Genomic DNA, 25,239 nt, shown 5'->3' on the forward strand with positions numbered 1-25,239 from the left:
ATAGCATCCTTTTCTCTGTCCGACACTTTAAGAGGTCGCCCAGCACCGAGATAACTGCCTTTTTATGAGTCCTCCTGTATTGTGTGGCAATGGGGGTCATGAGTCCAATGGAGTGCTTTATTGTTCTGTGGCAGTGTTTACAAGGCACGCTCGAGTGTTGTGGGGCTGCTAGTGTGTTGCAGTAGACAATATGAAGTCTGTGGGCTGAACAAAATGGAGGACAGGTACTTTAGGATGAAATATGGTGCTGTGGCTTTAGACAAGCAATAAGCTATTTGTATTTGGAGTCAGGCTGTGTGTTGACAAGAATCAGGCGATAAGATGCATATCACGATACAGGGGTTACATTCCAATACATGGTTATATACTGTGTTACTGCAGGCAAGGAGATATATTGAAATATTTTCAAAATATTTTTTTCTTCTAATTTTTACGGAAAACTGTTATAGTATAAAGAACACACCACCACAGCATACTATACTACAGATCTTTGCATGTAAGCTGCTAATAAAAACTAGTTTTTAAGAGTCACAGTATCACAAAAATATAATTACAGGATAGTCAATTGTATCAATAGTTTCTTACGCCTTTAAATGAAGTGTCTGTGGTCAAAGGAATAGCTGCTTTGCTTTCTTGCTGAGAGTTGCAAAAAATCTCATATCTGGCTGTTATATTATGTGAAGCTGGAGCCTAAAGTAAGTTAATTTAGCTGGAAATGGGGGGAAACAGTTAGCCTGGCTCTTTCCAAATAAAAAAAATCTAGCTAAAGTTACCAGCAACTTTAAAACTCATCAAGTAACATAGTTCACACTTTATTTTATGTTACATCACATACTTTGTATCACGTTAGACAAAAACTAGAAACAAGATTTATTTGACAGTAAACAAATAAACTAGTAGTTAGACACCATACACCTAAATGATGCTGTACTAGAAACAGCATATATAAAATATACTATACTTCTACTCTAATTATAAACTAAGTAGGAGTTTTTACACTATTAGATGCCATTTTACAATATCATGGTGTAATCAGATCCACAGTATGCTACATTTAGATGCTATTCTACCCTTATGTAGTAGCTCAAAAAAGACCCCACATTTAATGCTCCTAAAAGGGGCGTATGATAGTTTAATAAGACAAAACAGGTTGTATTTAGACAGATGTAATGCCATTTTATAATAGTCAGACAAAACAAAGAGAGCTCAGAGCACACTGTGTTTATGTAGCCTTTATTGAACATAGTTTCACTTTCTTGCAAGGTCATTTATTACTCATAACTGTTCCTGTTTGTTAAATATGCAAAAAGTCCAATTTAATGCAAATTTTGTAACCTTTGAACACGTTAGCTGTTACCACCTGTTTACAGTCTTTATGCTGAACTAAGATAGCCACCTTCTGATTGTAGCTTTCTTTAGGCGCACAGACAAAAGAGTGGAATCAGTGTTCTCAGGTAACTCTCTAAATGTTCACCATCTTGTGCCAGATTATTACGATAACTGCTGTGATATAGCCCTACATGAAGATTTACACATCCAACATCTCAAAGAAAGATGATTTTAGGATGAAAAATGATGCCGATTCGTTTTTCCCTGACACCTGAAGCAAACTTTCAAATCTGCAAACACATCCTGTTCCAGTTTCCAGCAGCGACAAGAAATCAATGCCCTCCACATTGGTCACATTTAGTGTCAGCGCCTCGCCCTCCTCCTTTATCTCAAAATGGCTGTATATCAATGCCTTCTGTCATGTCTGACCGACTTCGACGGGGCGTTCAAGCTGTCACACCTGGGTCAGGGACAGAGGGCTCGCGGAAGATGTGAGATCTGAGTGCAAACAGAGTCTGTCTCTACGCTGTCACCAAGGGAGGGACGCTCTCTGTGTCTGTGTGAGGCTGAGACCAGAGGATAAGAATGTGTTTGACATTGCTTGTAATTGTGTAATGTTTACTCTGTTGATATCAGAGGGGGCCTGCATCAGCAAACAGGCATTTGATTGTCGGTTGTGGTGGGGTGAGGCATTCCTCTGGAAAGTCTAGACACGGGATTAAAGGATGGCACTAAAAGAAGAATTACTTTTTCATTGCAACTTCACTGTCAGTATGTGAAAATACTACAAAAAGCACATTCACTAAATCACTGCAGAGTTCTTTATGTCCTTTGTAGGGTTGTCACAATACCAGAATCTCAAACTTTTCTTCAATCCTAGTACAGCGAGGACTTTAATAGCAATATATAGCCTTATATATTGAGCTCTGCAGAATGATCTGAGAGCATAATATATAACAATATAACACTTTTCTGCTTTTACTTTTACTTTAATAAGTACATGTTGTTGATAATACTGGGGAAACTTCACACTGACGTAATTAGGCATATAATCTGTAGCATTTGTGTGCTGATCAGAGATTCTGAGGGGAGTTCTGCTGTTGTGAGTGCAGTGCATGGCCTTGGCTGAGCTACACAGATAGCAGCAGACGGGTCACTGTGTTTGTTTGCTCTGTCCTCTCCTGTCTGACTCAAAGAGCAGGTTGATTGGAATGACAGCAGCGTTTCTCAGCACAGAACAAAGCCGCTATCTCTCTGCCCTACATAACTGGTATATTTGTAGGACACGACAAGTGAAACTAACTTTCTGTCTCTCTCTCTCTCAGTGCGTTACAGCCAAGGCCCGGGTGAGGTCACCTCCTCCACCACCATCAGCCACCACAGTAGCAACGCGATGGCGACCAGCCAGTCGGTGCTCCAGCAGGTGTCTCCGGGAGGATTGGACCACAGCCACAGTCTGCTGTCACCTGACAAGATGGTGAGTGAACACACCTGGGCCCTCATGGCCTCAGATTAGATAAGACCCGGCCTGCGTTTAGCATAAACGTACAAAGCAAGTTCCTGAACCTCCTCTCCCATGGACCCACGGGCAAGAGCCAACAATTAGCACATTGTACTGCTCTGTTTGGAAGGTGGAGCCGGGGTGGCAGGCCATGGCTGCACACGCACGTAGCCTTCACCAGAGTGTACCGGGCATGTTCATCGCTCAGCCAATAAACCTGACAAAGAAACATTCTGTCCTTATTGATTAAATGCCTCGCAGAGGAGACACAGGTGGAGCGTTGCTTGTTCTACCATAGAAATGACGCCAACATTTGATTATACCTGATGTTTTGTTTTGTGTCGACTTCAGAGTTTCTCCCTTCTGCCCTAGTCCAATATTTGATCAGTGACAAGGAAACCTGTGCGTGGGCCCATAGCGTTTGAGTGGTGGTGCAACTTTTGCAATTTGATATGTGATTTACTGTCAAAATAACAATATTTTTCTTTGCACTGAAATTAAATTGCCATAAAACCCTAAATTCTACCACTTATCTGCTTCAGGGTGGGATAATGTATAATGTTAAGCAACTGAAGTTCACTAACTTCCCTGTCAGATCAAAATACTTCTGCCTTTCACAGCAGCATTACGTGAAATGAGCACAGCGAGGGCAGGCAGTGTAGTGTACTGCAGGTCAGAGCTGACAGTTTCTTATCTGCAGATGTGTGTTTGGCCGCTCTGTCTTCTGTGGGCAGCTGGCAGTAGTCAAATAGCTGCAGCCCTGCAGAGTGGGAGGATACTGCTCCAGAAAGCTGTAACTGTAAATGCACTGATGTTGATTTTGTGCAAATATCCATGTTGACATTCGTATGAACCAACATGCAGGTACAAACTCAGTCAATGTGCTGCACAAACTCATGTACAGTCTTCTTGCTGACATTTTTAGTATGATTTTTTTCTTCTACACCTTTTGTGTCTTATCAGTACTTGCTTGTGTGCCGTGTATGAGTGGAGTTACACAAGTGTAGTGTTATACAAAAGAATGTGAACAAAGTCAACATTTATGTCTGTTGTTTGTTTAGTAACCAACATCTGTTTCACTTTGAAAATACAGAGTTCTCATGCCTCTGAGTGTTGTAGTCTGTTAAATCAGTACTGTAATTTGATCTGTTTCTTTCATCTTTCTGCAGATTTCAGGTTCAGGTGGAGGACTTCCTCCAGTCAGCACACTGACAAACATCCACAGTTCCCATCACAGTCATCAGCAGACACAGAACCTCATCATGCCTCTATCTGGAGTCATGGCCATAGCACAGAGTAAGTCCTCCAGAAAAGAAGTGAAATACATTTAATATTTATCCATGGCATGGCTTGACTTTCTGCTGTGTCTCACTAGGTCTAAACACATCGCAATCTCAGACGGTGCCAGTGATCAACAGCGTGGCGGGCAGCCTTGCGGCGCTGCAGCCGGTGCAGTTTTCCCAGCAGCTCCACAGCCCCCACCAGCAGAGCCTGATGCAGCAGTCCCCCAGCCACATGAGCCAGCAGCCGTTCATGGCTACTGTCACACACTCGCACAGTCAGTAACAGTGTTTCCTACTTTCATCTTTTTTGTATTCAAGCTAGTGTGCTTTCTTAATCAGTTGTCTCTGACTGTTGATGCTTGTGTCGTTTTAAAAGCTATGGTCTGTGTGTGAGCAGTTTAAAAACATTGATTTTATATTTTCCGGTGATCACTCTCATTTTAGAAACTTTAGAGACGTGCACAATTATAACAACAGTTAAAAACTTCTGAAGCAGAGGTTGTTTTATTTGGATTAATTTAGAACCCTGAATGGTAAAACTATCCAAATGTTTTTTTCTTAAATTGGAGAAAATAAACATAATTTTGTGTAGAAGCTCCTAAGGGACCCTTTAAGATGTCATATCTCAAGATTGGGAACCAGTGAGTTATATTGGCTTTATTTATACTGTCGTGTAAACTTCTGAAGCAATGAAAGCTAACATTAAATTTAAAAATGCAGCCTAAAAACAGGCACATCTATGAATGAGACGACAGATGTCAGATATTTTGCCTCTTTCTAATCTGGTTACACTTTGTAAATGTTCTCACTCCTTACTCGTCACATACCGACGCTTGGTCACGACCCCTTGCGTCACTTGTGCAGAGAAGTCCGATCTATAAAACTCCCAGTTTTGAAATAGACACCATGAGACCGTGGCCAAATGTCCTCTACTGTGTTGAAATTTGATGCTTAGATTGAGGCTTGAAACCTACGTGGTTAGATTTAAGAAAAAGATTGTAGTTTGGGTTAAATAAGTATGTTTTTTTAACTTTAAGTTACTTTTGGTCCTGAGCTTGTTTGACTCATCCGGCCACCCTGACCTCATCACGACGTAAACTTTCCAGCTCTTATGCTACATCATCATGCTTTACGGGAGAGCCCTCCAGGTGCAAAACTGCCGCTAGAGAGTTACATAGAGCGTCCATATGCGACGAGTTGCGAGTGAGAACGCCTTGTTAAAATATTAATGTACATGGGTGTAAATCTAACCATCTGTCTGACTTTTTATTGCAGTGTATCCTCACAAGCAAGAGCCCCCGCAATATTCCCACCCGTCACGTTTCCCCTCGGCCATGGTGGTCACAGACGCCAACAGCATCAGCACCCTCAGCTCCATGTCCTCAAGCAAGACGGTCAGTCACATTATATCACAGTTAGATGTATTAGATGCAGTTAAAGTCTGTAATCAGTGTGGGGGTATCTGCATGACAATCAGCAGTAAAAAAAAATGTTATCACAGTTTTTGTTGTAATTCTTACATTTTGCAAAAAGGAGTACAATCTTTTCATCAAATCTCTTTTGAAAAGTACTGCAACACTTTGATTAGCTCACAGATCACTCAGAAATCACCCTCACCCTGTTCTGACTCAAAGATACAACACAATCAAAAGCGCACACGTACTATAACAGCAGGAACTACATCACGACGGGGAGAAGTGTGTGTGTGTGTGTAATGATTGTGTGTTGACTTGTTTAATTCCTGTCACATTAGGACGCTGGTGTAAACAAGATGGTGCAACTTGGGGGTCTCTCCTGGGTAAATACAATTTTATCAGTTCAGTCACGCAGTTTAAATGAGTAAAATTCACCAAAATCCCACCCAAATCACATCCTTTATGTAGCCGTGCACACTGCTTCTTTAACTTTTTAGTTTTGTGTTTAAATGCTTTCATGTGGCTCCAAACTAACAGACGAGACAGTTATATGGATAGTATACTCCTCAGAATTCCTATTTCCTCTTAAACAGACGTCTAATCAATCACCTGCTCCCTCAGCCTGAACGCCTCTTGATTAATGCTGCCTCCTTTCACTTTCCTCTCCCTGCTGAGAGTTACCTCTGCGATCAGGAAATGAGCCGCGCTGTTCATCAAAGTTCTCAAGTCTTGTGTGCTGGTACTTTCCTCCATGCTACAGTGAGGCTGGAGATGAGATGGGACGGGTGGTGGGGGGATTTTTTTTTTCTTTTTGGGTAATTACACCTCTTCCTCTTTCCTACTTCTCCCTGCTCACGGTGATCGCTCTAGCCTGAAATGTTGTCCACGGTGCTTTCACACGCTCAATTTCCCACGCTGAGGCCGAGCACTCGTACCGCCGCGCTGCTACTGACAGACAGATGTGTTGATGGGATGATAGCTCAGAGCGCGGTGCATCCTCAGTGGAGGAAGGAAGTAAAACAAATCTCTCTGACGCTGTGAAATATAGACACATTTCAGTCAGGGTACTGCCCTTTCTCCTGGGACAATAAGCTGTTTATTGATACACTTGAACAAAAATAATTCAGTTAAGACAAATTTATTTATCTTGCATGTTACATTCACAAAGTGCTTTACAGAATACACAGATAAAAAAGAAACACACGATAAAAACAATAAAAGCAAGCAAGCAATAGCACACAGTAAAATATAATTCTAAAATATATATTTATACAAAAATAAAACAATAAAGCAAACTAAAATAAATGTCAAAGTCAAATATAAAGATTTTCATCAATACAGATGAAGTTGTGTAACATATTTAATGGACTGCAAATGAAACAATTTTCATACATACAAACTAAAGACTGATGTGACTATAGCCGCTTTTTGTCAGAAGCCAGTAGAAGTTGGGAATCACTGGTTTAATCTTTAATAATGCATTGTGGGGATTGGTTTTGTTATTAATTAATGTCAACATTTTTTCTTAATTACTTGTTGTGTTTAGTCTGTAAAAAAGGTTAGGAAAACAGTGTAAAATGCCCTTGGTGACTTCATTACATGAATTGTTTTTTCTGGCCAACAGTCCAAAATCCCAAACTGTTCGATACTATACTATACTATGATGTAATACCTCAGAAAGCGACACATTTTCACTTTTTTTTTTTTATTCACCTATTTTCTGTTGTTGAACTATTTGATTTTTTTTTCATTCATTGCACTTTTTAAAAATAATATATTTGTAATTGAATTCATATTATTATTAATAATTTTTATCACCTGTTTTTTTATTTTCATAAAATCTTACTAATATAGTCACTACTCGCTACATCTATCAAAATCTAAAACTGTGTGAAAGAAAACAATATTTATAATATTAATATATTTAACAATATCTGAAATGTAATTGGAGTACCATCACCTCAAAATTGTTTTTAAGAGCAGGACTGATGGTTACTTTTCATCAGCCAGTGGTATTTCACAAACCCATTTATTTAGAGAGCAATTAGCTCACAGGCTCTCCCAGGTATTTTCTTATCAGGCCTTTATTTGGACGAGGCAGCCTTCTTCTCGTGACACAACCAGCGTGCTCAGCCTTTATAACGCTCATTGTTTACCGAGAACCCTCCATTATACCTGAGCCTGTTTCAAACTCACCTCTGCTCACAGCCTGCCGTCTAATGACTCAGGTCTTAGCTGCGGGTCAGCTTTATCAGGTGAAGCTGTTTGCTGGCCGCAGGGTCACACCAGGGTCACCTGCCTCCTCCCCTGCAGAGGCAGGAGAAGAAATAAATTCCACAAACAATCTAAAAAAAGAGAGAGCATTTCAATGGAAACAAGGCTTTTGAGAGTCAGGAGAAGAGGGATGAGGAATGTATTTGGTCAGGTGTGGCACATGAAGGTGCAGGGCTGTGTTTACCCGTGGTGGAAGAAATTCAAATCAGGGATCAGAGATTCAAATCATTTAGCGTGGTAAAAGTACCACACCTCCGTTAGAAATAAATGTACTGCGTTCAATATTTAGGGTGAATAATAGATGTGAAGACTGTTAAAATGGTCAGATATCACCCAGTTGAAAACTTACATTAAGATCATTATTTTTTCTGATATTTTTAAATATGTCACTCAGGAATTATCAGATGCTCACTTTTGTTGAATTTAGGATAAATCTACAGTTGCAAAGTGGAGTAAAAATAAACATCTAATTGTGTATTTTGGATGTTTTCTTTCCAGTATAAGTTACGGAAGCAAAACAGCCCCAAATCTTAAACTTTGCTTGAAAAATAAAAGATATTCAGCAACTTTCAGCAAACCAAAATAATAATAAAAGACACAATAAACATATAAATGAATCATGTGAGCAGCACTTAAACACTGTAGTTGGTCAAGGTGGGTTGGGACGCTGTGGGAATACAATGATTTCCAACCTACATTCAATTGAATCTGGCACATACACAAAATATTTAATGTCCAAACATGTTTTCATTTCCATTGTACACAGCGTTCCAACTTTTTGTTTAAAATTGAGGCTGTAGTACAGATAGTATGAATATAACCTATAAAAATGCATCATGCTTTATAAACTTGTAAAATAAATATAGTTGAGTTGAAAATGTATAATAATTCCCTCTGAAAATGTAGTGAAGTGGAAGTATAAAGTAGCATAAATTCATTTGTCACTTTCAGGAATCCTTGATATGTATATATATGTATGTATGTATGTGTATATATATATATATATATATACACACACACATATGTATATTATATATACCTGGACAGATTGCATTTAATGTTTTACGTAACATAGGCCTACTTTGTCTCACATTTCTCTCCTTGTCCTTTCAGTGTCCTCTTCAGGCTTGGTGAGAGCGTCCACCTGACTTCCTCGGTGCTGGGCAACGGGAGCACATTTTTCCACCCTCTCACCGCTGTAACCATGACAACTCTTAATAACTGGCAACGGCGCGCTGGATGATGAGTCAGTCAACAAAACGAGAGGAGTGGCGACGACGGTGGGCCAGGCGGTGAAAATGAGAAATGGGGACAGAGGTGGAGGGGAGGGGTGAAGAAAAAACAAACTCACTGCACCTGAAAGTGAGGAGACTCGATGGATTCCCCTCGCTCGCTTGCTCGCGCACACACAAATGATCAACAAGGATGATTTTAACACAATCTTTGAAAACAGTATTCACTTTTTTATGCCCCTCTTTTCTGACACTACAAAGGAACAAAAAACACCCAAAAAGCGCTCACAAACTGTCAAGGTACGGACTTGAACGAAGGCTCCGGGACTCCTTATATTACACTGTGATTTAAGGTGGAAATACGCCGACACCCTGAAACTAACAGAGACAGTGATCAGCCTCTGTAAAGGCTGAAAGACTCGCAACAAGTTCCCGGATGCCGACACACATTGCCTTGCACGTGAGCAGAACTGTGTGACAATCACAATCACCCTGTATTGATCTTGTGCATGCATCTGACTTTCTTAGCTGGTTTTTTAAGGAGTCTTCCATGTTATTCTCTCACACACAGTCTTACTGTGCTATAGCATTAGTGCAGGCGATGAATTCAGACGGATTCATCACATCAAGTTGTTCAATGTGTATACTGTGATTGAAAAAACTTTGACAATCTTGAAAGGACTATGCAATGCGTCATTAGGTGTATGCAATGCTTTGTATGACTGGCTCCACACACTTGAGACTGGAAATGGATATGCACTATCAGTGAAGTCACCAAAAATTATATATATATATATATATATATATATATATATATATACAGTATGGAGTTGATAAAGCTGCCTGTAAAATAACACAAAAGCAGATGGATGTATGCGTGACAAATATGCCAAAGAATAAGCCTGCTGTGCTAACGGAGCAAGGACTGACTCACACACTTTAACTGTGGCCCTTCCCCTCCGTGTTGTTTGCACACAGGTTCAGGTGAATTTCAGGAATGGGACTCACCTCCCTCTCCCACTTCCTGCCTCAATGTGAAGCGATACCAAATAGGACAAATATTGTCAATAACTCCTCATCATAAATCAAGGCGGGTAGGTCAGAATGAAAATATTGACAAGTATTCAGAAACAAAACAGTCATCTTAGTCCGGTATTCTGTGAAGGAGAGAGACATGAACGGGGCCAGTGTTGTGACAGCAGCTGCTCTAATCATACAGGAATCCACACAGACTGAGAAATGTTGGGGAGAGGAGCAGCTGCTGTGGGATCAGTGTCACACCTCTTCCTAACTGGACTTGAAGCAAATAACTGAACCTTAGATTTTTGATGACCTGCTCTGTGCATCAGCCAACCAGCTAAGCGACTGCTCACCGTGGCTGAAATTTTTGTGTTTTTGCAAAGTCTGTGCACTTCCTCCTTTTCCAACTTTTTTTAATTGGTCAAAATTGACACTTACAGCAACAGAAAGTTAATCAGTAACAGTTTTTCACATCTCCATATAATTTTAAGCCTCTATAAAATATTAAGAATCACAAATCACAATCATTCCAACTTGAAAAAAATTAGGTATGTTATGAATAAATAACATGGACAGTTACTATATGCAGAGGGAGAAATGCAAACAAACATTTCTCCACCTCCTCGCACTGCAACATTGCTTGTTATACATGTATAGATATATTATAGAACTGGAGCCCCCCCTGCAACCAATGAAACATTTTCCCCATAGACCACCATCATAAACAAGATGCCAGTAAAACTGTTGACAGGACACCTTGAACTGTAAAAAGGTCAATTATGACTTTCTCTATTGTGAATTTTTTTACGCCTATATTTGTAGAACTTTCTTCAAGCCAAGACAAGTGGTTTAAAAATCTGTGACGTCAATATAATGTAAAGTCTATGGGCCAGTGGCAAACACTACTGCACAACCCTAAAAGCTATAAATGTTGTGGCGCTTGTGTCAGGCGGACTACAATATATATATTTTATATTCTTGTAGTTGTAATTATCGAGACAATTTTCCTGAGAGTTCACTCGCTCACTATATGTTAGGAAGAGGTGTCAGGTCTGTTTGGACATAAGCTATCTTCCTTCTCTGTGTTGACCGCGGTTTGTTCAGCTCAGCTTCTTACTGAACTAACCAAAAACTCCTTTGTCATTTTCTTACAGTTTCTCTCATCTTTCCCTTGTCTTTGTGCATGTTTGATTTGTGCAGATTTACAAAGCGGGATACAGGCTTATTTTCTACATTAACTTAGCTGGACAATGATGAGAAAGGTTGAGATGGGGACCAAATTTGTAATCAACAATCACTATAACTACCCGCAGCCATTTCCACTGTCGAACCTTCGTATCATAAGTGTGTCAGATCCAGTCTCCTGTTCAATATTAGGTCACTACATTTGTTATTATTATGTTGGTTGGTTTGTGACTGTTATTATAGGCACATCTACTGCCATCTGATCAGAGGGCACTCATACTTGTGTGACAGGACATGATTTTTTTTTCTCTTCCTAATGTATTATTTTTGTATAAAAATTGAAATCAATCATAAATCATTATTTATACTTTCTGAGAAAATGTTGATATTTGAAGTAAAAAGTTTTTTTCAAAATGAAAACGTGTTTCTGGCTGTTTATCGTACACTATTCAAGTTATGTAGAACCTTAATCTGCAAAAGTAAGGTGCAGCTAAAAGCTGTAAAATACATGCAGTGGAGCAAAATGTACATTATTTCCTGATGAAATGTGGTGGAGTAGAAATATAAAATAACATAAAATGGAAGTACCTCAAATGTGTGCTGAAGTGCAGCACTTGAGTTACTTTCCACCTCTGCAAAACTGTTTATAGCCTCTACAAAGATGTTGTGGTGTTACAGTGTGATAAGGCAAACAGCCTCTTTGAAGTTCATAGATCTAAAGTGCACTTTACATTTCGAGCAAAGAGGTCACTGAACCTGACATGTTGATAGCATAATTCATTTCAGCCTTTATCTGGAACTGACGCAGGAAGTATAGCTGTCGTTATCGTTGTTGGAATTAACTATAGTGTAATGAAAAGTAACACAGCTTCATTTATACGTTATTTTAGATGGACATTTAACCCCCAAACAAGGTGTAGGTGTAGTTCCATTTATTATCTAGATCGTTTTGGTGTGAGTGGTCCGTCTTCTCTCGATCTGGTGGTGAGCAGTTTCATGTAGGAACTATTTTCTTTCTAGGATAGTTACTGCATGAAACAACTCACCAAAACAATCTCAACAAATAAATAGCACTACAAGTAAGATAAAAAAAATGTATCTGTCCCTTTAAGCCAGATATATTGAAATTCAATAAAGATATTGTTTACTTTTAAAATACAATATCGCTTAGCTTTACGGTCTAATTCCGTCTTTCACATTATGCTCAGTTGTACAGGAGGTATTTTGTGAACTTTGTGGCCCATGCCGTTTTCTTCTACCCACATTGTAAACGAATGTTTTTAATATTAATCTGCATTTGATTACGAGAGAGGATATCTTTTCCATGGAGAAAAGCCTTCATTTTCATTCTCTCCTCTTCTTTCAGTGACAAAATACTGTCCAGTTCTGACCACCAAAGCCACTTCCTTAAGGTTCGGCAACAAAACCACTATCCTAAGGTTAGAAAAAGAGACTAGGGTTACTCTTAAAAAAAGCTACTTCTGACATAACTCAAAACAACAGGACACAAACTAATGGTTGAAATACCTCTCAGCTGATTGTCATCCACACTACATTGCTCGATCACCAGTCCCACTTTTGCGTGACACATTTGCATTCCAGTTCATTTGTTTTTACTGGAAATCATATGGCTTATTCATGAGGACTGCCCAATAGGAGCAGCCACAACCTCTCTGTGTCACCACACGCACCGAAATCAATTGTCACATTTGAAAGCACATCAAGAAATTTGAGATTTGGAATAAGAATTATTTCTGTAATATCTGCATGTGAAGTGTGAAAGTCCTTTTTAGACTCTTTGGCCTGTTAAAACCCTTTATTATAACCATAAAAAATGTTAGACATCAGATTTAAATGAGCTAACATCATGATAAAAAAATCCTACAACTGTATTATGAATCAGTTAAAAACAGGATTGTCATTTATATCTCTTGTCTTAACTCAGCGTCTCTCCCCCGTGTTGACCTGCAGCCTCCATCATTGGTCCCTGCTGTTTGAAGCCTTGTAATCCACTGATGTTGCCCCATTTGGTTTTCAATGAGGCCTTTGATTTTCAGACCCAGGAAGCCTCTAAAGATCTGACCAAGTCTCTTTTACTCTTTTCCTCTAAAAGAAACTGGAAAACTGGAAGGCTCATTAGCATCTGTTAGAGTTTGAATTACAACACTGAGCTCTGCAAACACGACATTTAACTCAGCTGTGAATTATGGTTTGAAGCCAGATTCATTAGCAGGTTCTTGGACAAATGTTAGAAATTCAATAAATATTTTTCTGGCTGTAATTACAGTTTGTATTTGTAAAGCAATTAGTGTTAATAGTGTAAGGCTTCCAGTATTGTTTCGTCTTTATCTCCTGTGAGTTTTATTAAGTTTGAGGGATGAGCTTGTGCTTAATCAACACTTTTTATTTCACATCTAACTTTGTATTAAATACAATCAGCATTTTATTTATTTTCATATCAGTGATCTGATGTTCTGAATTATACCTACACCTTTTTTAGTGTCCATTTAAAAAATAGATCCATTTTACTCCAGTGTTTTACAGTATATACTACATGCACTGAAAGTTTAAAGAATTACAAGAATAATTAAGTACTTTTCTGTTTTAACCCCCAGGCAACTAATTTCAGTGTAAATTAATGTTTTCAGTGTGATAAATGACTCTTTATTGCTCTGTGTCTTTCAGCAGGGGGCATCATAAATCATTTAGGAATTCCAGCTTACCACAAAAATGCAGATTAACAAGAGGAAATAATGAAAAAAAAAAAAAAAAAACCTACATTACACACTTCTAATTCAGGTATGGTCTCATTTATATCATAGTTTAGGAAATTCCTTTTGGTAAGTTTTTGCCAACTAAAAGGAAGTAAAAAACTAATTTCTCGTCACATGTAACTTTTCAGCTGTCTAATGAGCTTGCCCAGTTGTGAGGAGCAACGTTATTGTTCACAAATTGCACTAACTCAAAAAGATTAGAATTAATTTGTCCACATTCAGGGCAGAAATCATCTTCAAGAAAGTCTTCACTTCAGGACACCACTCATTCAGTTTTACAAGACAGTCATGGCCTCCTCCGTGGCCGTGTGGTGCAGTGCTGCATCACTCTGATCAAAGCATGAAACTTCTGGGAACAGAGGATCATTGACTCTCCCTTCACCTCCTTTGAGAGGCCTGGCCTGACTCCCAGGCAGCGGAGCGTAAAAGAGTGAAGGTCATGACTGATGCCGCCTTTGGTCAGATGAAGTTCATACAGGCAAATGTTGTCAGTCAAAGCAGGCAAACTTTGCTGCTGAAGTTTATCCCTTCACCATTAAGTCAGACTCACTTTCTTAACCCTTTGATGCACAACATGGGTCTAAAGTGAGTTTTAAAGGTTTTCCTCAATCAACTTGTTTTTGATACATCCTAATTATTTGTTTTCATTTCTTACTCTTTGAAAAAAAAAACCTTTTTGTATCACTACGCTTCTAATGCACAACATGGGTCAAACATTTCATTATGGGGTATTGTGTGTATATTTGAAGGAGAAATTAATTTAATCAATTTTGGAATGTTACAAGGCTGTAACATAACAAAATGTGGAAAAAGTGAAGCGATGTGAAAACCTCCCAGATACAGATGTGACAAAATGATACATAAACATGTTAAATATATTCAATATATGAGTGTTTGGCCCCTCCTACTGCTAAAGTAACTATTTGAAACAAATTACTATTATTATAGTATTAGGTCATTTAATTTTAAATCAATTTTGGATGAATGAGTCATTTTTGACCCATGTGTGTAAAATTGATGTAATAATACAAAAAATATTTTTCTTCATTAAGTATGAAAGGAAAAATGTATATAATGATCTGTTGTAATTAAAAAAAAAGATATTCAAAGAATACTTGGACTATTCAATTATAAAATAAATTGATTTTGAAAGATAGAGTAAAGAAACACACAGCCAGCATTAAATAACGTGGGAAATTAATGTGGGTCATTTTTGACCCATGTTGTGCATCAAAGGGTTAATGTAACATTATGTTATTAAACTGTGAACCTGCTTCGTTTCAAGCGTCTTAATCAGCTTTACCACTGAGATACATAATGTAAAGGTTACTCCAATAAAACAATAAATACAGCTACTACAAACACTGATAAGAGTGAGTATCATCATTAATACTGGTTCGATTGCTATTATCATGCCAGTTTTCATTCTTTTGTTTGTTGATATGGAAAGCAGCTCAGATTATTCTGTTACACAAAGGTGGTGACACCTGTGACCTAAAAAAAAAAACTAACCTAACCCTAACCCTAACTAACTAATCATTTTAAATGTATCATGTTTTTCATTTTAAATCTTGACCTGAAAAGTAAGTAAAGCTGTCAGCTAAATGTAGAGGAATAAAAAGTACAATATATGTCTCAAAATGTAGTGGAGTAGAAGTATAAAGTTACATAAAATGTACATAAAAGTACCTCAAAATTTTACTTTAAGTCCAGTACTTGAGTAAATGTACATAGTTACTTTCCACCATTGCTACCTGCCTCTTCTAATTTATACATATCAGTTAAGAGTCCTCCTTCAGACACTGTATGAGGATTAAAGGGATAGTTTGTGCATTATTATACAAAACTTGGTACAATTGTCAATGCCCTCCTGAGGATAACCCTTTAAGTTTTTATTGATCGGCCCCTAGGTGGCACTGTGGTGGCAGTCTAATTTCATATTTGGTACTGTGGCCACACTATAACACTTAAGGCAATGAAATTGCACACAGAGTTTCAGCTCCTCCCCTCTGGGCATAGGTTTACAATCCCTAGGTGTAGAACAAAAAGACACAAAAACTGTTTTGTCCCTGCTATGCTTTGCACAGGTGTTTATTTATTGTTGCTTTTATTTTTTTTTACTATTTCTATATATACATTTTAACCTTTATCTACGTTTTTTACAGCCAAAACAAGTTTGATTTTATTTTGCTGTTTTATTTTGTTTATTTTGTTTATTTTTGTCTTCTTTTTATTTTTTGCTATTCGTATTTTAGTTCACATCACATCTAAGTATAGTCTGGACCTCTAAGAACTTTTAATAATTTTTAATTTAATTTTAAATTTTTTTATTTATCTTGCCATTTCTTAACTCCCACTCTCTTAAGTTGAATGATGTGTGATATGTGCCTCTTTTGTGTGTGTGTGTGTGTGTGTGTGTATGAGGACTCTATTTGTACCCAGAGGTAGATTTTGTTTGCAGTATGAAGTAAATAACATAAATAAAAAGATAAAAACATGATAATGATAATGAATTTCATTGCCTTAAGTCTTATGGTCTGGGCACAGTGCCAAATATTAAATTAGACTGCCACCAGAGCGCCACCTAGGGGCCGATCAATAAAACCTTCAAGGGTTATCCTCAGGAGGGCATTGACAATAAGTATACCAAGTTTGGTGTTAATCCGACCAACCGATTTGGAGATATAAAATACTTCAATTTAAAGAGTGCCACCTAGTTTTCATCGGCCAAAATTTTGCACAGAGCCTCAAGGGCTCATGGGGAAGTAGGATCTTGAGTTTCATGTCATTCAGACACATCAATGTGGAGATATGCAACACTTTGTGTTTTGTGTTTGAAATAGCGCCACCTGCAGGAAGTTGTTATTTAATAACTTGAGTATTCTTTGGGTTATCAAAATTATTTTAATAACTTTTTGTTATGAGGGTCCATAGATGCTGTGTGCAAAGTTTGGTGCAAAACGATGAAATTGCCTAGGAGGAGTTCGAAAAAGTATGTTTACGACATTTTGCAAATTTGCGGAAAAAAAACCCTCTATGCGAAAAAGGGCGTGGCCTATATCACGAGATTCAGCACAACTCAGTGAACGCGTGGATATAAGGTTTTTTGAATGTGCGATAAAGTATGTGGGAGTTATTAGCCAAAACGCACTTTCCTTTATTATAGCGCCACCTAGTGGTGGAAATTCAGGATGACAATAGATTATAAAAATTTTCGCCAGGTGTGACTTATATTTAAAGTTTCATGAGTTTTGGGGTATGTTCAGGCAGTGAAAAATGCGATCATTTGGGAAGAAGAAAAAAAAAATAATTCGAAATACAATAGGGACCTCGCAGGTTGTTGCCTGCTCGGGCCCTAAAAATACAGAGATGAGTAGATAAGATGGGGGAAAGATATTTGATTGTTATTCAACCTTTATTTACAGGTGGTAAGGTGGCTGAGTAACCCTCTATTATAATATTTACAGTTCAGTTGAAAATAGAGACAAAATAATGGAAACAGATGGACTCAAAAAATAAAACTGACAATAAACAATCTCAGTGAAAACAATCACAAGTAATACAGTTCTGTGCAATATACATGATTCTATTTTTACTGTTCTATCGTTTTTATATTTTTATATTTTGTTAAATTCTACGATACAATCACTGTGACCCAATGCATTAAAGTTTTGTTCAAATGTGCATTTATCCATGCATAACTTGAATGATAATAAAGTCTAAGTCTAAGTCTACATGAAGAAGATACCATGCTCACTAAATAGAGACATGGTGCAGAATATGCTCTGTAATAGAGGGTTGCTCTGCAGCAGCAGCAGCAGCTGCAGCAGCAGCAGTGTGCTGGTGATGGAGGTGGACCAACAGATTCAGTGCGGTCCGTCGAGGACTCAAGAGGTCAACACGAGGAGCGAGCTGACACCCGGGGAACAGAGCAGAGGGCCAAAGAGACAGAAAGTGGAAGCTGCGGGGTGAATGTGGCCGTGTGTTTAGCAGAGCCAGAAGAAAGGATACTACATCAACTCCAGCTGGGGCCCAAGGGGTTAATGGATAAGACTACCCAGCAGGGGTCAAGGGTCAGGAGGCCACTCTCTGCCAGGGCTAATTGGTCACTGTGACCAGAGTTAACGCCAACCTTTCTATGGAGAAATACATACACATGTATGGAGCTGCTCTGACAGGAGTCTTCCATCAAAAGGCCTCATCAAGGAGGCCTCTGTTGTGCTGCTGCACAGTCATGGAGATCAGTCAGGCCTCCGCTGCAACAATCAGCAGCCTTCACCGTACATCGCCACCAACACCACCTACAGTGACAGCTAGGCCGGACGTGTGAAAAGATGGGCCGCTTTTGATCTAGACTTATTTCATTCAGTTCACCTCAGCTCATTAGCATTCACTTTTTTACAGCATTAATATGAAAGATGTATGTGAGAAGTATTTTAGTTGACCCAAATCTGTAATCTATGATTGAATGATTCTGAGCTTGTTTCAGCAGAAAAGTATAACACATACAGAGTCTCCATAGTATTGAGATATTAAATTAACAGATTTTTCTGAGGCATATACAAATGTGTTTACAGTTTGTAACTACTTATGCAAAGTTGGACGCAATAGTGACATAGAAATTATAATAATGACATGAATGCAAAATAATAGCGATTAACATTAAACATTAAAAAGCAGCAGAAAATAACTGTTTTTCAAAGTAAATGAGAGAAATTAGAGTTATCATGTGAACATTATTTTGTGTGTAACTTTAATAAGCATCCTCCTTTACATAAGATCACATGCAAATTAATTAATAATTAATTATTAAAATGGGTTTAGAAAACACCATAATTGCACAGCCAGTTTCAGAATGCAAGCATCAATAAAAAGAAATGGCCAAAAATAAAGAAATACAATTTGAATCATTTTCAAAATTAGATTTTCAAATATTTGAATCCCCACTCAAATTCATAAATTGCTGAAAGGCATGTGTAGTGTAATCTTGATAAATCAAATTAGTCTTGTTTTCCAGGATTAGAAATATTTAGACACATAAAACCCATTTTGGTCATGGCGCATCTGTATATTTCAGGATTTTCTTAAACCATTATGATTTGTGCAGTGCAAAGACAAATCACCTTACACAGTGCACAAATGCAAACATGCTCTTCTAGATTAATAAAATGTAACATATGACTCTGTATTTGATGATACTTGTTTAACATGCATACAAAAAATATTATTTCAGGCTTTTTTTAAAACATACAAAAGGTTGCCAATAAAAATTAAGGTAATTGGGGTAATTGTTCCAGATTGTAAAAATTCAGTCTCCTCTCATATTGAATTTACAACTTGAAACAGCTGTCAGAGGCTAGATTTATTACATCAAGACTTAATAAATGTTACGTAGACCTGTAGAGCCTGTCATCTGCTTAATGCCAGGTGTATTTACCCTTAATGACCTTGTTTCATTTTTTTTTAATGTTTTGAGGAAATTTGCTGTTGTCACTATCCAAGAAATTAGACATCCAACATAAATGTTTTTATGTTGGATTAAACCTAAAAGAAATTATATCAAACCAAATATTTAACAAACTGGATGAAGTGTTTCAGATGAGTCCCTGCGGGGCAAAAGTGCAAGTCTGTTTTCACCAGAATGAGTCCGAATTTACTCCATTTGCATCTGAGACTGAAAACCTGGTTCAGAGGAATCCTGACAGATTGATGTTGTCATGCTGATGCTGTCACAGACTCGATGCTGGACAGGTTAATGATTTATGGTGGATAGTGGGATGCCCAGAATGGGACCCGGGTTAATGTTCACCTTTCTGGCCGGACCTCCTCTCTGGGGGGCTGCCCACAGCCGATCCAGCTTCAACCGTTGAGGGGACGTGACTGACTGACTGACTCAGTGAGTCGGCCTCCAGCTAAACCCAGCACACACAGCAGGGAGGGAGCCCACGATCTGCTCCCAGAGGAGAGGAGGGGACAGGAGACTGACGAGTCTCAATAGAAGCAATAAAGAGCAGCATAAAATAATCCAAACACTTGTAATGCGAGCTCAAATTAAAAAAACAAAACACAAAGCTGATAGTTTAAGTCCCCCTTAGTTTAAATCATGGATGTTTGAGCTTCACTGTGCTGAATGAAGTATGTGCAGAGTTTCTGCTGGAGACAGAAAGTTTCTCTGTACAAACAAGCAGGACTTTGTGACACAACAAGTTAAGAAACCATTCATGGTCTAAAATGCAACTGAGGAAACCTCCAGTTTTCATCCACTGATTTAACTGGTCAGTGAAGAAGGACACATCCTGTATGCAGTAATTAAACCTTTGAAAGGAAAAATATTTGCACATTCATTGGTTTTGCATTTTTCAACAAAAATGAAAGAACAGGTCAGACGTGTTTAAATTTTATTCTATTTTATTTTTTGTAAAATATCACAAAACATGATATTTTTTGTCTGTCCTAAAACGTGTCTGGAGGATGGGCTCTATAATCAGATTTAAATCTACAATTGGAGATGAATATGAGTTTGGCAAGGCTGCAGTCAGAATTTTATTTTTTATTTTTTTTAGAAATACTCAGGTCATGAGTCCAAGTTTCTTTCACGATACCCTCAATTTATTTTATTTTCTTATTATGACTTGGATGTTCTCATTTTCCTTCTCAGATTTTCTATTTATTTAAAATCACATTCAGAGATTTCTCCTCACTTTCAGCACTTTAAAGGGCTGAATGTATTTGGTATTTCACGTTTGTTCAGAATCTGTCTTGTTTACTGTGTTTTCTTTCAAAATATAGTTCCCAAAGTAAAGTCGCAGGATTTTAAAAACATGAGCTGCCCCCCCTATTGGTATCTGTTTTCTGCTCTAGATCTCTTCGTCAAAACATTTGAGAGAATCTGGAGCCAAAAAAAATGACAGAATCAGTCTTTAAACCCATTATGTATTATTTTGTAATATTTTATAAGTGCTCAAGATCAATGAATAAAAACTTCTTAAAGATAATACTGAGAATATTTAGTCAGCAGTATGAAGTAGTGATAAGTGACTATTCAGAAAGTCTGAACATACTGAATTCAGTCTGTAAAACATTCACCATGTCAAGTTTTTAAATTGTAACATATAAACCCACAAAACTCCCAGAAGAATACCAAGAACATGACCTCCGTGTCCTCAGTGGTAGCTACAGCTACAGCTCTGTTCTGTGATGTTGTGAAAGAGAAAGATAAACATTTTTAATTAAAACCATTAAGTAAAAGCTATTAAAACAGAATTCTGCTCTCCAAGACCTTCATCTTCATCTGTAAAACTAAAACTGTAGTTTTTCCTTCAGCTGTGAGTCACTCTGAAGCCTAAATGGCCACATTAGTCCCTCTGTCATGTATATGGACTCTGAATCAGTGCTGTTGAATAGAGCAGAGGTACAGCAAAGGTTGAGGGCAGACCAGGTGATGGATAGCAGCGGGGCTTGTCATCCGCTGCTCTCATTAAGCTGTAAATCTTTCACAACAACACCCGCTATGAGACAATGCCGGAGAGGCTTTTCCTTGTTGCTCCACCTTGTCATTGGTGTAACAATGAAATTGGCAACTGAATCACTTTGTCAGGACGCACAATGGCTGCAATACTTCAAGCAGCCGGTAAAAATGTTGGACAAGACAGCAGGGGAAAGATGGAGGTGGCGTGAAATACAGCAAACAATAAAAATATTTACATAATATACTTCTGACAGGTTTCAAATAAATTACATTGGGGTTAAAATGCAGGTGAAAACAGGTGAAATGGCTGGTGTCACCACATGAATATAATTGTACAATAGTATAAGAATGGCACGACTGTTATCTGTCCCATACACAATAAATTTAGCAGTATTTTAGCTATAGAGTGACATGTTTCAAACATAAACTCCAATGTGTTGTTACAAAATCCAATTACACGCTATTCAAATATTAACTATTACCAATAAGTGGGTGTCCTGATTGTAATCAGTTTGCAAAAACAAAACAAAAAAACAAAAACAAAAATTCAAACCCTAATCAGCAGATGTCATTATTGCTTCAAAAAAGATTTAATATTTTGGGGCGAACTGCAGAAAAATGTATAGAAACAGTATGGAAACATATTTGCATTTGCAATTAATATTCCATTTTGAGTTTAAATGCTTTTAAGGATCATAACCTTAAATGATGTACCGAACAATCAGATACAGAATATTTTACATTTTATTGGCCTGGATTTTTTTAATTTTTTTTACTTTAAAGCTAGTTTGGGAAGATTTAAGGGGACATATGTGTTTCGTAAGGTCAGATACTGCAGTGAAATTGTCACAGGCTGTTTGATATTTAATTTTCTGGCTCCATCTGCAGGGACATGCAGGACACAGCTTTCCATCATTTTGTTCCTTCTTCAAAAAGACAACTGATCAATCTGTTCAGTTAATAAAAGACATACAACACATGGTCAGTGTCAGACTGTACGCATTGTATGTGTTTTAGTGTGTACTTGTACTTTCGGAACAAGTTTTAAACTCACAGTGTGTGTGTGTGTGTGTGTGTGTGTGTGTGTGTGTGTGTTTGTGTTTGTGTGTGAGAGTGACTTTACCTGAACAAAAGCTTCAAACAAGCCAAACAAACACTGACATCTGCTGGAAAATAACGTTTATTGTGGCAAATAATATGTGATAAAGGTGAATTATCTGCCCTGTGTTTTGACTCTCAGGTGAGTATCGGTATCTTCTCTTTCTTTAAGATTGGCAAACTTAGACCCCACTGACGACTATAAAAGTATGCAACTCTATAGAAAAAGGTATGAATGTTGCTGTTCACCTTCTTTGTCCGTTGCATCTCTTCATGTGCCACTCATTTCCGCTTGTTTCGTCATTATATTGTTTATTTCTTTATACCCTATTTATTTTGTCCCTTCTCCTTGTAGGATGTATATATATATAATTAAACAGAGTTTGAACCACCCTTCAAAAACATTAACCTCAAATATTTGTCCCTATAATTTAGCTTTTAAATACATATTTGTATTTATTTATTCTTATTTAATACAATTTTTAATATTTTTTTTTATTCTTCATTTTTTCATTATTCTTTTCCCTATTGCTTTTGCTCTTCCAGTGCAAGTTAGATATGAACAGTGTGCTTAAGAGTGTGATAAATAATATTAACTTTAAATTAGGTAACAGAAGGGTGTTTTATTGTTATAAGGTTATTGATATTATCTATATTTTATTTTATTTTATTTTATTTTATTTTATTTTATTTTATTTTATTTTATTTTATTTTATTTTATTTGCCTGAGAGCCGGAAATGAGCTGTGCCTGAGAGGCAGTACTCGGGGCTATTATGTCACAATACACTCTCCGTCACTGCTGACGTCATCTTCCAACTAGTGACTGCTGTTATCAAGATGGCGCTGCGGCCAGGATCTGGAGGAGGCAGCAGGTATTTTAGCCTTTTAAAAATACACTCTGTCGCTATAATGTACACTATTGTGAAATATTCGGCCGTGAGTGCCGCTTAGCATCATATTAATCACTAGGAGGGCCTCAGAGACAGCGATTTGAGGCCTGTTTTGTTGTCGGAGGGCAGGCTGATGAGATGAGATGGCTGGTTGTCAGGTGTCACAGCTAACATTTGGTTACCGGGGGCAAGCTAACCTTTAGCTAGCTGCTTCAGCTGCCAGTCCATGCTCAGAGTGGACCAAAACAACACCTTAGTGTTCGCACATTAACATATTACACGTGTCATATCTTGTGGTGCCGTTGTTGTGCCCTTAGCTCACGATACCCAGTGATATTTCATTACATTTGTCGAAATTAAATGCATAATACTCTCCTGTAGCATTGTCAGAAAATAGCAAGCACCTGTGCATACAGGCCTGTGGGCGGCTGATAATGTTGGTCTTATATATAACGATAACATATCTACGACGGGGGTATTTAAACAGAGGTTTGTACAATGTTGAGAGTATTTAAGAAAAGTATTATTAAAAGTATTAAAAGTATTTAAGTGAAGCAGATGGGAAGTGAATATCTTGCAAAACCTGATATATTAGGTAATATTTCCCCTTCTAACACACCAGCTGCAACTCCTATTCAGCAGTCAGACTGCTCTGTTATGTTATGTTTAATGAATAATTCTTCACTCAACCCTTTCACACATCGTCACCCTGTTAAAATAATCGCCTAACTCATTTTTTTTTTAAGTTTTCCAGGAAACACCAAAAGTGTAACATATGACATTTAATGATCATTTCATTCAAAAAGGATGGCTATTGGCATAGTAATAACACTGTGTGTAAATTATTTAACTTAAGAGAAATAAATAACTTAGGCAATTTTTTGAACATGCTTTTGTGACTTAAGCAATATATGGCAACACTTTATTTTGAAGGTGTCTACATAAGAGTCACGCAAGCCTGTCAGAAACATGACATGACAAGTATCATGAGTATTAATGTTGCTTCAAAGTGTTATTAATGTTCATGACACAACCCATGTCATGTTTATGACACACTCATGTCACTCTTTTGTAGACACCTTCAAAATAAAGTGTTACCATATCTCGCTTAAGTCACAAAGGCATGTTCAAAAAATTACCGAAGTCACATTTTATTTTGACTTAGGCATAATAAATCTGCTTAAGTCACACACTTGACATAGGCCATTATCTTAAAGGGGTAAAATCACATGATCTGATCAACTGAGGATGTAGGCGATTTAACCATAGGTGGCCGGCGTCATGAGGAGATGATTTAGGCAAAAAAAAACAATTTTGACAAAAAATGACTTGTATATTAGTTAATATTTTGTCCTCTAACACACCAGCTGCAATTCCTATTCAGCAGTCAGACTGCTCTGTTATGTTATGTTTAATGAATAATTCTTTACTCAACCCTTTCACACATGCACCGTCCTCATCTCTAACCACCAAATAGTTGCCAGTGTTGAGGAGACGTGCAGGTGTCTTGTCTTATTAGAGCAGTATGATGATGGTCTGCAGGCGAGATGAAAAGGCCAGCCTCATGATTCTTTCATAAGCTGAACTCGAGCAGCTTGAATTATAAATATGCTCCGGCTACAAGCATCTCGACTAGCCAGGTGATACTGATCTGACAGGTGAAACCAAAACCCTCAAGACTGTAGATGAGTGTGGGTAGTAGGAAAAAGCAGGTGTAATGTGAAGACCTGGGGGTAATTGTAGTTCTCTTTATTATGTTATCATTCTGC

General features: G+C 37.7%; 2 protein-coding genes across 5 annotated transcripts in view; both read left to right on the plus strand.

The window, feature by feature from the left end:
• hnf1ba (HNF1 homeobox Ba) overlaps nucleotides 1–11,651 on the plus strand; it is a 44,229-nt gene extending 32,578 nt beyond the window's left edge. The window contains exons 10-15 of the mRNA XM_059331252.1: nucleotides 2,655–2,806; nucleotides 4,000–4,126; nucleotides 4,206–4,388; nucleotides 5,389–5,507; nucleotides 5,867–5,911; nucleotides 8,916–11,651. Of these exons, the coding sequence (XP_059187235.1) occupies nucleotides 2,655–2,806; nucleotides 4,000–4,126; nucleotides 4,206–4,388; nucleotides 5,389–5,507; nucleotides 5,867–5,911; nucleotides 8,916–8,936 (647 nt within the window). The 3' untranslated portion in view covers nucleotides 8,937–11,651. The remainder of the gene's footprint in view (nucleotides 1–2,654; nucleotides 2,807–3,999; nucleotides 4,127–4,205; nucleotides 4,389–5,388; nucleotides 5,508–5,866; nucleotides 5,912–8,915) is intronic.
• Nucleotides 11,652–23,385: 11,734 nt separating this feature from the next.
• synrg (synergin, gamma) overlaps nucleotides 23,386–25,239 on the plus strand; it is a 40,063-nt gene continuing 38,209 nt past the window's right edge. For all 4 annotated transcript variants that reach the window (XM_059330760.1, XM_059330762.1, XM_059330761.1 and 1 more), the window contains exon 1: nucleotides 23,386–23,452. In XM_059330760.1, the coding sequence (XP_059186743.1) occupies nucleotides 23,418–23,452 (35 nt within the window). In that variant the 5' untranslated portion in view covers nucleotides 23,386–23,417. The remainder of the gene's footprint in view (nucleotides 23,453–25,239) is intronic.

This window comes from Centropristis striata, chromosome 4 (assembly GCF_030273125.1).
Source record: "Centropristis striata isolate RG_2023a ecotype Rhode Island chromosome 4, C.striata_1.0, whole genome shotgun sequence".
In the NCBI taxonomy this organism is placed as follows: Eukaryota; Metazoa; Chordata; class Actinopteri; order Perciformes; family Serranidae; genus Centropristis; species Centropristis striata.